Raw genomic sequence first — 12,390 nt, 5'->3', positions numbered from 1 at the left:
GTGTGTGTGTGTGTGTGTGTGTGTGTGTGTGTGTGTGTGTGTGTGTGTGTCTCACGCCATGTGCTTCTCATTCATGCTTGTTTACATCAGACTGCACGTGTCTTCACGGCGGAGTTGTGCCTTTAATGGGAAAGGTACATTGAAAAATGACCACCCTGCCACATTGACATGAGATTTAATCATGGTCACTACTAATATTGCATTCCATATTGATTCATTTTGTGTAGGGATGATCGTATGCCTACTTTTCTGCTCATTTCGTAAGTTAATCTACATATATGTTGGATATGTGACTTCTTGATGGTTTTTTGTTACAGCAAAAAGTTTCAAATATTTCTGAAATGCAAAAATGCTACTCATACTTTACCAGGAGCAGGGACGCAAACGCACATTTGCTCAGGGGTATTTAAGACCAGTCTGTATTCTAGTCTACACAGAAAACACGACCTGTAAGTCAGTGGCCAAAAGCCCAAAAACTAGCTTGTTGTCATTGAATGGGGCTTGACAATGGATGAGTAGATCCAAAAATACAAAATACAAGCTTTATTTTACAGATTGCAGGCAAAACAGGCAGAGTTCAATATTCACTGATGCTGGAGTTTGAGCTGAAGGAGCCAAACAATTAACATACTTTGAAGAACTTTGTATAACTTTGAATAAATATAAAGTTGAAAGTAATTTTGGTTTTCCTTCCAAACAAGAAGTATTCATGTAGCTCCACAAAAATCATGATGTCACATGGACTATTTTAGTGACCTCAACAAAAATTATATACATTTTCTGAAGAAGAACAAAGCTCTTATAGGCTTGGAATAACATGGGCATGATTAATTATGACAGAATTTTCAATGGGTGAACTATCCTTTTAATAGTTTATATAATCAGACTTTAGCTAGTATGTGTCATCACAAACACACTGAGCGATGAATGACAGGGTTGGTGGGTAATGTGTGTGGAATGCTTACAGAAGGGCTGATACAGCAGCAGAGAGGATGCAGTCAGCAGAGAGACGCCACACAAATGCCTGAACCACACAACACATTACATTCACCTCGATACACCCATTCAGCACACCTAGCCACCCCACACACACACACACACACACACACACACACACACACACAGATCGCCCCACTACCACAGAAACCCCAGAGACAGGCGTGTACATCTAAATATCTCTGGAAAGGAGAAATTAACAAGCCTGACTTTAGAATGAAAAAGAGCCCTGATAAGGATAACTCAAGGAACAATTTATTTATCAAACATATTTCAAATGAGGGTACTTGTCCACCAGCATCTCATGCTGGTCTCGGTGTGTAGAACAAACCTTGCACAGGTGAGCGGTGAGGCTGGATTCATTCTCTAACAGTCAGTCTGGAACAGACGCTGAAAACTCCCAGTGCTTCTGATATCAGCACTCTTGTTACGCAGCTTCAAACCAACAAAATTCAAGGACTACAACGGTTTTGTAATACTAAAATGAAGCATGTTTGGTTTAAGATGATGATGATAATAATAATAATAATAATAATAATAATAGCTGCTTCTTGCCTCAAACCACTTCCTCTGTGGTGAGGGAATCAGAGCACCAGACTAGAAAAGTCTCTCCTCACAGAGCGTGATACCAGAAGCTTCTTCTGTTGAATATAAAAGATTATACTTTAAAGAATGAGGATTACTAAGCAAATGCTTTTCTCCATTAACTTCAACAATATGGAAAAAGTATGGACTATTGCAATGCACTTATACCTGGACGTAGAAGTAGTACAAGATACAGGTAGAGGCCACTAAAGTCCACTAGGAGGTAGAGCTTTTTCACATTTTGCCCCTAAGCTCTGAAATAGCCTTCCTGATAATGTTTGGGATTCAGACACACTCTCTATGTTTAAATTTAGATTAAAGATCTCTTCAGCCAAGTATAAAGTCTTTTTATTATCTTGTACTGCAGTTATGTCTGATTAAACGCTCATTATTATTCTTTAGCTTGGGTTGAACAAATCAGTTTTGCTCGGACAGAACAGCAGCTATGCTAATTAAGTCTCTATTTGTTTTTTTTGTTTTTGTCACAGGACATGCTTCAGGCTGGATCCAAGCCTTAAATTACCTGAGATGACCAAACACCTGAGAAAAGACGATATCAACCCCTTGGATCCAAAACTGTTGGACGTAAAACTGTAAAACTGCTTTGCAATTATTTGTATCATAAAAAGTACTATACAAATAAACTTGAATTGAATAAAACTTATGAAACTTGTGTTCATGAATTTGGAGTACTCTGAATTGACTGACGTTGAGGCTTTCATGACTCCCAGCAAACATACACTTCTCTGGAAAGAAAGCTCCTCAAAACCAGCTCCAACCCCTGTCCTGAAGAAAGGAATCCAGAAGCCCTTCCATTACATTTTTTTCTCATGTTGCAATAATATTAATATCGTCTGGACAGTGGAAAATATTAAATGAATTTTAGCTCATATCGCCCACCCCTACTTGAGAGGCCAATCAATACTATTGAATAAATACTGATAAATCCCCACTGAAAGGATCTCTGACAGCAAATGCAGTGAGCTTGCTTCCTTATTCTCTGAGAATATCAGTAATATCCTCAAATTATGCATAGGTCAGACAGATTTTACCGCAATAAAAAGTACTGTTTTTGAAACAATTCATAGCAAAGTTTTGGAAGAAATAGTATAACACCTTAAATCGTCAACTTGAGAACTTAATACTTCCCACATCTTTTTAAAAGTGTGCTTAACTGTTTAGAAGTAAATCTCTTAGAAGTGGTAAACACCTCACTTCTTTCTGGGACGTTTACAAAATCCCTTGTTAAGCCTCTTGATAGCACCATATTGAGCATCTATAGACCAATATCAAATCTTCTGTTAGTAAAAAGGTATTTTTTATTCAGCTAAACAAATATTTAAACTCAAAAGGACACCTGGACAGGACTGAGACTGCACTCATTAAGATAATAAATGATATTTGCTTTAATATTTGCTCTGACTCAAATATCATTACTGGTATTACTAGATCTTAGTGCTGCGTTGGACACGGTCAATCATAACATACTTCTAGAGACGCTCTAAAACCGGATCAGGCTTTCTGGGATGGTAGTGAAATGGTTCAGGTCCTTCTTAATAGGCAGAGGTTATTATGTGAATAAACGACAGCATACGTCTAAGTGGATATCCGTGACATGCGGAGTCCCACAAGGCTCAGTTCTTGCACAGTTCCTGTTTAGCCTGTATATGCTTCCACCAAGTCAAATAATGAGAAAGAACCAAGTTGCCTATCACAGCTATGCTGATGATACTCAGATTTACCGACTATTGACTACAATGACTATTACTGTATTCTTCCATTTTATACTGTTCAGTGATTTGATACAATCTATATTGTTAAAAGCGCTATATTAATAAAAGTCATTGATTGATTGCCTATCAATCAATCACTCTGCACTTATGAAATTAAACATGGAGAAATTTTTTTAATAAAAAAATATCACTTTTTAAAGTTTTAAAGCTTCAGGGATGTTATCTACAAACTAACAGCTTGTAACACTCCAAAGAGAAAGGACCCTTTTAAACTGTGTCATATAACCCCTTTAATTTTACATCATTTAAAGTCTTTTAAATTCCTTGTTTTATTGTTGTAATTTTTTTTTTTCTTTGTTATTTATTTTATGAAGTATGCGATTTCCAGCTTGCTGCATAACATGAAAGTGTCTCTATATCAGCATCACAATGTTCCCAGCTCTACTCTGCATCTAGTGACGGTGTGTATATTTAAGGAAGTGCTTGAGATAATTCCCAAACTTTCTGTCCATGTTGTGCTCTGTGATAAAGGGCATGGGTGATACTGAACACTATACTATTGTGTGCGTGTATTGTGGGTTATTTTCTCATCTGGTGGGGTTTGTCCTTCAGTACTGGGCAGTAAATATCTCTGGCTCAGAAATATCTTTCAGCTCCATGCATTATCATGGAGAGTGAAAGACTGCTCACCGTCACGCGTTCTGAAGGAAAGCAGAAACAAACTCACAGTCAAACTTTTCCTTGAAGAACCGGTCACTTGCGTTTGAAAATGAATCCTAATCGATAAAGCAGCCTTCTGTCCTTCTCATCAGCAGAGATACATTCAAATATACTGTGCTAACTGCTCCTTAGCTTAAGTACTTAATAGTACGGTTCTTTAGTGAGTACACACTGTGTATTACACTCTTGGTCATGATTACATTGTTACACTTTCATGTGTTTAAGTTTTGTTTTTTGTCAGTGTTATGATAGGAAAAACACAACTTTTTTTCTGTTATTTATTTGCAAAACATTTAAACACTTTGGCAGTGTGGGTAATTTGCTTTATTTATTAGGTTATCTTGAGTAACAGTTGTTCATAAAATCGTTATTCTCACTGTGTCATGTTTAGAAAACTTTCACCATAGAAAGTACAGTTATCTCTACATATTCTATTGTTTTGTATACTTCTATTCATCCTCTTTTCTCTATTCTAGGCTGAAGTCCTCTTCACGGTCTTTATATTACAGCATTTCTCATGTTCCTTTTTTGGAAGTCTCCTTAAACAAAAGAGTCTGGTTTTAAGCAACTACACATACGAACAATATCACAATATTTCTGTAAATTCAGAAGTTACTATATTTACAAGGAGTTACATAAACGTTTCTTTTCCATTTTTATTTAAATGAACTATATATTTTCAGGAATTCGCTAAAGTTAGTTTAGGACATGAAAGTGAGAGGTTTTTTCCATGTTGACTAATGATTTGGGCTCTTTACTGTCGTAAAGTTGGTGTAAAATGTAACAAACACTCGACAAACTATTCATAAACTGCCCGAGTAGTGACGCTGGTTTCTAAAGAACACAGATTAATGTCTCACTAACGTGCCGAAGCAAACGAGCTAGCATATGTTATGTGCTAAACACTTCTTTCAGTCTCCTTCTTTCTTGCACTTTAAAAACAGATATTATTATTATTATTATTAATGAAAGTCTTCAAACGAAGTAAACAAGGAGAGGTTGTCGAGCAGTAAACCATCCGTGGATATGCTCATGTCCTGTTAGCGGAGCAGTCGCAGCCTCCTGCTAAGAAGAATGTGGTCAGTTTGGTTTTAGCCAATGGAACAGCAGCAGCTCAGCTGGGGTCACATTCTTCTGCTAATCTGCTGAAACTGGCTGGGTACTCTTATTCTCTTCCAAATCAGGAATTCTGCAGACTTACAGTAAGACAAGGCCATGAAACCATTTCAATCAGCTGTTATATTATTAATATTCAGCAAACAGCAATGTGCTTATAAACACTCCTCCACCTGGGGATTGTCAGTGTACCCCCTAGCCACCCCACCATCAGGGGGATGAGGACAAGCAGCTTCCGGCTGAAAAGGGCCATCCACAAGCTCCTCTGGGAATAGAAAAGAACCAGGCCAGGACGTGTCTGCGGCCGTACCCATACCAAGGAAGGAATCATCTCGCTGCTAGGCTCAGGACTGAGAGATCCTCCAGCCAGGTCCTCGCATTGCATTGAAACTGTTTCTGTAGTCATTTATACTCTCAAAGCACAATTTAACTTAAAATAAATAATATAAATGTAATTACATTGAAACAATTTTTGGCCATTTTTGAATAAAGCATGCTTTTTTTACTGTACAAATAAATTAAGGCTTGCTGAGAAAATTCTTTAAGAATTGAAAAATATTACAGATCCCCATTTGAACACTATGTGTGATTATTATAAGAAATGTATTAACAGGGCTGTTATTATTATTATTTTATTATTGTCATACTTTTCTAATATTTCAAAACGGTAATATTAAAAAGAACAAATTCAGTATACACCATATTAATGTCACGTTTCGCTCTGCAAGGATAACGCTGGAGTCGACGAGTACAAAAACTAGAGTCTTTTTATTCCCTCAACTTAGAGATCAGGTCACACAGAAAACATCAAGACATTTAGATATTTAATGATGGACACTTTAAATACAGAACGTAAAGGAGAACACCTGGAGAACACAGCTGGGGACAAATCAACAATCAAGGACAAAAGATAGAAACTAATATACATTATAAACATAATATTTTTCTATGGACACTTTGCATATTGTGTTTATATTCAGGATTTATCTTCTTGCCTACGCAAAACATACATAAGTGTTTACTGAATTTACACTTAATATCTTAATATTATTTGATGCAATTTGTGTAAAAATCACTGTCAGTGGAGCAAAGCTTTATTTTGCTCACATAAGAGTGTGACGTCATGTGAAGACTATCAACAGGGACGTGTTTTGGTGATTTCAAATAATAATAATAATAATAATAATAATAATAATAATAATTCACAATAGGGTAATTAATGCAGGTAGGCAACTTAACTGACACAAGACAGAACTTGGGAGGAGGTTCAGGTGGAGGACGGAAGACAGAGTCAACAACAGAAACAGTCAGGAACAGACAGAGGTAGGAGCCAGGGAAGAGACAGGAGGAATCTGGAGCAGGAAGAGATCCGTAAGATCCAGAGCACAGCCAGGATGATGGCCCATGGAGGGAGGAGGAATGGCTGTCGACTCCATGGGGCTGACCGATGGTGGCGGAGCAGGTGGAGGAGGAGCCTGAGCCAGAGATGGAGGATCTGGACAGTCTAGGTTAAGCATATGGCACAGGCAACCAATACGGAGACAGGGATCCGGAAGGCAGCAGTGGAGCCAGAGTGACAGAGGAGCAAGGTGGAGCCTGACAAACCAGAGCAATAGAAGGATAAAGCCGGAGGAGCGCAATCCCGAGGTGGTAGATGGACAACGACAGACCAAGGTGGAGCCGGATGAACGATGAAGAGCAGAGCTGGTGGACTGACGGACCACGGCAGAGAGGAGGGACATGAAATCTTTTGTGTGGTCCTCAAGAGAACGAGGAGGATGAGGACATTATGATACAATATACAGGAAAAAATTTAAATAAACACTGATCAAAACGGAAAACAAAAGGGTAGGGAAATTGTATAGGTCTGGTCTTCTGTTACAGTGTGGTTGTGGAAGGAGCGCACGACGATAGTTAATGCACGATAGTCTTTTTAATCGTAAATGTAATTAATGCAGGAAGGAACCACATGTATACACTGATGAGACCGGACAACTTAACACTGAACAAACAGGAAAGAGTAATGACTTAACACATCTAAACATAGTGACATAATTAACTAAGACAGAAAGTACTGCACACACAGAGCACATGGGCATGGAAAAACTCAAATACATATGCAACAAAATCAGCCACTAAAATAACTGAGCACATCTTTCATCACTCATTTTTTACTGCATGTCTTCATCAGTGTTGGGCAAGTTACTTTCAAAAAAGTAATTAATTACAGTTACTAATTACATCAAATATTGTATTTAAATTACTTTTAGTACTAATACTCTGTCTAATAAGTTATTTACTTTCAAAATGATTAATGATATGAAAATGATTTTTGTATCTAGGTAATCGCATGTAATGAGCTCAGATAAAGAGAAAACAGAACATCGCTTTAGTTTTATATGGGATTACATAATTAAATAAACAAATGAAAATATTGAAAACCAATATTATTATTTAAAAGTAGACTACACATTCAGATACAGGAATACTGTACCTTGCTTTCATTTGGATTGCATAATTAGATAATATTCATGTTTAATTTGACTTCATTAAAAGTATTTGATTAGAATTCATTCATTTAAAAGCTTTTAGAAAGGTTATGAAAGACACATTACATAATGAGATAATATTAGCTTTTGGTTTGAATTCATTCATTTCAGACGGGAAAGACTATACCTCACTTTCATATGGATTACATAATTAAATATTGTTTGTACATTTACAAGCCTCTTCAAGCTTTATATTGATGTATTTCTCATGTCTTCTTTTTTTGGTTTCTCTGTGAATCTAAAAAACCTGAACGTGAATGCGCCGGTGCACAGAGGGTTAAAGACACTGCAATTTTATCTTTAGATTTAAAATGTAATATTGATTTTAGAACTTTTGAAATTTTTTACAGTATGTAACGTAAGTACTTTATAAGTAACTGTAATTAAATTACCTAAAAATGAACGGTAATCCTTTACTTTACTAGTAATTTAATTACATCTTCATCAATCCTGACTGTGGTTTCTTAAAAGTATTTGTAGAGTAATCAATTCAATCATTTGAAGTTAAGAGAGTCGCCAGCTTCAGACTCTTGAAGAAGCACCAGCCTTCTATGAAAGAGTCGTGCTCAGTTTGGATGACTGTGAGCAGTATATGTTCAGGTACAGCTCTAGAAAAGAATGGTTTATTTATTAAATATTTGACCACACTACCAGCCTCCATCACAATCAGCCTGTCTCTGCTACTCCACAAAGCACACGACACACGTCACGTCTGGAGGTGCGTCTCTGATGAATGACACCGGTCTCTGAGCGGCTAGCATCCTAAACCCAGAGACAGGCAGTGCTGGCCATGAAACCTGACACGGCGCTGAAATAACACACAGCCGTGCCAAGAGCACCCACACCCTCCAGCATCAGAGAAACAAAGAGAGATCTGACGGCCTTCCCTGTCTCTGTGATGAACACGAGGCTGATTCTCAGTGCATTCGGCCTCTATGATGAGCAAAACAAGCCTGGCGAAGAGACAGAGAGCGAGGGAGGACCAAGGCTCAATAAAAGAGGCATTGAATGCTGCTCAGTGAACTGGCAGCCGAATACAAACAGACCCCCTTTGTAGTGAGAAGGACAGCGATGCACACCTCAAACTTCACCAGAAAGGAAAGCCAAAAATTCTAAGAGAAGAATAAAAGACAGGAAGCGGCAGTGATGATGAAATATTAGCTGTCAGACACATACTACTGCAGTAAATAGAGGCTTAGCAGTGCTGCTCAGTATTTGTTGGCTGCAAACTGTCGTGGAGAGTGAAAATGATAACAGCATTTCAGTTTGTTTTAATATAAAAGTCTTTACTGCTGACTCACTCTGTTATCACCATGTAATGGTGAAGTAATGTAATGTGAGGTTGTTATGAATGCTTGTGCAGTTGTTAAGTAAAGTGTGGTACTAGCTGTTTAAGTTGGTCAGAACTATTAAGTGATCAACTTTGTACCTTATCACAAAGTCGTCCCTTCAAGGCTACAACGTCAGTCTTAAGTTGCTGTAGATGGTCTAGAGATGTTTCTCATGCAGTGTCTGTCTGTGGGGGGTTTCAGTTGTTTTCTGGTGTTTCTGATCACGCAGTAAATTACCAGCAAACTGCCCTCAACAACATCCATGACTGGAGCATGAAGCACTCAGCTGTGATTCACAAGTATTTTCAAGAGAGAGGGCCGGGGTTTTGGGTGACGTCGACGGCTAAACTGAACATGCAAGAGAAATATTGGCCTACTAATAATTTGGCCAAAAAAAACTTTAAAATCTATATTAATGTTTGCATTTTATCCAATGTTTTTTGCAGGTGCAAAACATTACTACAAAGTATAGGTTACTTTTTCCAGCAGTATTTTACGTACAGTTCTAATTTGGCTTTCAGAATGGCATTTAAAAAGTGCTTTTAACATAGTTTCTTTGTTAAAAAAAAACATTTATTTTTAGGTCACCACTTGTAGTACACTTGAACCAATCTTACAGACACTAGTGGGTTCAAGTGTACTACAAGTGGTAACAGTTCATCTTAGGTTTATCTTAATTCATTTCTTACATTTTCGGCTATACATCAGCACAGTTGTTAGTCAGCTAATTTCGGATGAGGTTAGCATGTTCCAACACAAAACACAGCAACTTTACCAAATCTCAAACCATTGATAAGATGTATGTTTGTCAGACATGTTAGATGCGTTTGTAGCAGAGCTTGAATGATCTGAGATTTAACAGTGTCTGTGTCTGCACTCTTCTTCATACACGGTTCAGGCAAACACACTGCATCATCTGTGATATGTTTGGCACAGGTTAGAGAACAAGAGACTGATTACTGAGGTGACCGTGCTGGGATTGAGGAGATTTGAGGAGATGACAATGATTTTTGTATAGAAGTGTCATCAAGAGTGTCCTGCAGGAATCTTCCCTTTGTTTTCACCACAAAGAAAGTCTAAATTTGGCATCTGAACTATGCTTCTTGACTGATACTTCAAAGACTGCACAGAATGAACTAAAACAGGAACTCACTCACAATTGGTGAGGTCTTTACAACAGGACAAGTTTGATTCAGAGTCACTCCCACACCCTCTTCCTGAGAGTGCTGCATTATCAGCTCCGTGTCAGATTAATAACCACCTCTCTGTGATAAACCAATGACCATTAGATAAGCTGTTGTTTCTGAGACTGACCAGTACATTCTTCAGTGACAGGACACGCGGCTGATACATATTTATAGAGCAACGTCTCGATGAGCGCATGGACCTGGAATGAGACTCAAACCACAGCAGGTTTTCATCAGAGCTACTTTATTAATGTCCCTTGAGCAACAATTACACAAACACAGACGGACAGGACCAGACGTGCTGACCGATCCTCACAGAACCAGCTTCTTCACTGCATCAGACGCAGATAACTCCCATAAACACAATCTGTCAGCATCCCAAACAAGCAGAGCTGGTGATAATCAAGTGACACAGATGTAAATACTGAGCTAAAACAATCTTAACGGAGCTTTAAATAATGCCACGAATACCAATAAACTGAGTAGAGCAAAGCTGATCGTGACTGATCTACTCTGGAAGGAAAACTCCTACAAACACATATGAAATAATATCAGCCACAAAGATAACTGTTCTTGTCTTTTCCTCACTAATGTTTCACTGCCTTCAGTGTCTGTAGTCAATCCTGACCACAGATGTTTACAGCCAAAAGAGAGTTAGTCAGCTGTTAGTAAATCTGGCAATAATCTTTATGATTGATCACTGTGTCCAGATACTCACACCCGTTACGTCAAATAATTAATGAGTTCAAAACAGTATGAGCAGCAAGAAAATATAGAGCATAGTACAGACAGAACTTTGGCCAAATATCTGAACAGAAGAAATGCTGTGTGTCGGTACATGAAATGATTCTGGTTTGTAAAGGTTGTCTGAAAATTATGTCTGTGCTGAGACAGTAAAAACAGGATCATAACATCCAACACATTCACCCAACGATTCACGAATACACACACACACACACACACACACACACACACACCTGACAGCCAGAGCGGCTCTCGGGGGCCAAACATATCTGTATAAGCAGATCATGGTTCGTGAAATAAGAGCATTTCACATCCTACAAGTAGTCTACTAAACTGAATTAAGCAGAACTGAATTAAAGAAACTAATACATTTGAATGTTTTTTCATGCATAATTTAATATCATTTTTATGTATACTTTAGATGTTTTAGAATTAATTTTATTTTTTTCTCTACATTGAGTTGACTTTGGCTCTAAACCTGCAGACAATGTTTGTGTGAGCAGCTCTAGATCTTTACCAGTGATCAGGGCCCGGCCCGGGACCACTCGCTCCGGCATCACCACGGTGTAGACGTCCTCGGAGAAACCAGGCCTGCAGACGCCGGAGGAGCCCAGCTGAAACACCAGAACACACCGTCAACACACACAGAACCAGAACACACACAGAATCAACACACACACACAGAACACACACCACCAACACACACACACAGAACCAGAACACACACAGAATCAGAACACACACACCATCAACACACACAGAACCAGAACACACACACCACCAACACACACACACAGAACCAGAACACACACAGAACACACCATCAACACACACAGAACCAGAACACACACAGAACACACCATCAACACACACAGAACCAACACACACACACCACTAACACACACACCACCAACACACACAGAACCAAAAAACACAATCAACACACAAAGAACCAACACACACACACACACACACACAAACCAACCCGCACACACACAGAGAGAACCAGAACACTTTTTATTAACGTTACAGATTTTCTTCTCAGCACTCTGTGTTCTTATGCATCACGTGACAATTTCTGTCATGTTAATTAATATAAAATCTGAAGTAAAAACTATTCAAAGTGCTTAAGAAAAAGTGTGAGAAATCTGAAGACGTGATTGTAACCGATTTTAAGTTTGAATTTTTAGACAGCAATGAAAGTAAGATACGGTTTAGTTAACATAAAATGACCACAGATCTCCTCTAGTAACAGAAGTTAACTTAACAAGCCTCAGAAATGTTCTGCGTATAAACTCTGAGGCCCAAAACTGCGAGTGTTTCGCATTAAACTGAAAGAGCAGATTGTATGATAAAGTGCAGCTAAACTCTAAGATCCGCTCTCTTCTGATAATCATCTCTGTTTCCATGAGGACAGAATAAAACGAAG

General features: G+C 38.3%; 1 protein-coding gene across 1 annotated transcript in view; it reads right to left on the bottom strand.

Annotated features, from left to right (window-relative positions):
- Window positions 1-12,390, bottom strand: part of zmp:0000000625 (cadherin-2) — a 29,083-nt gene that overhangs the window by 14,360 nt on the left and 2,333 nt on the right. Inside the window, exon 3 of the mRNA XM_043229765.1 lies at window positions 11,479-11,575. Coding sequence (XP_043085700.1) covers window positions 11,479-11,575 — 97 coding nt within the window. The remainder of the gene's footprint in view (window positions 1-11,478; window positions 11,576-12,390) is intronic.

This window comes from Puntigrus tetrazona, unplaced genomic scaffold, assembly GCF_018831695.1.
Source record: "Puntigrus tetrazona isolate hp1 unplaced genomic scaffold, ASM1883169v1 S000000079, whole genome shotgun sequence".
NCBI lineage: Eukaryota > Metazoa > Chordata > Actinopteri > Cypriniformes > Cyprinidae > Puntigrus > Puntigrus tetrazona.
The sequence above is the reverse complement of the archived record's forward strand: the minus strand, read 5'-3'. Positions and strand labels throughout refer to the sequence as shown.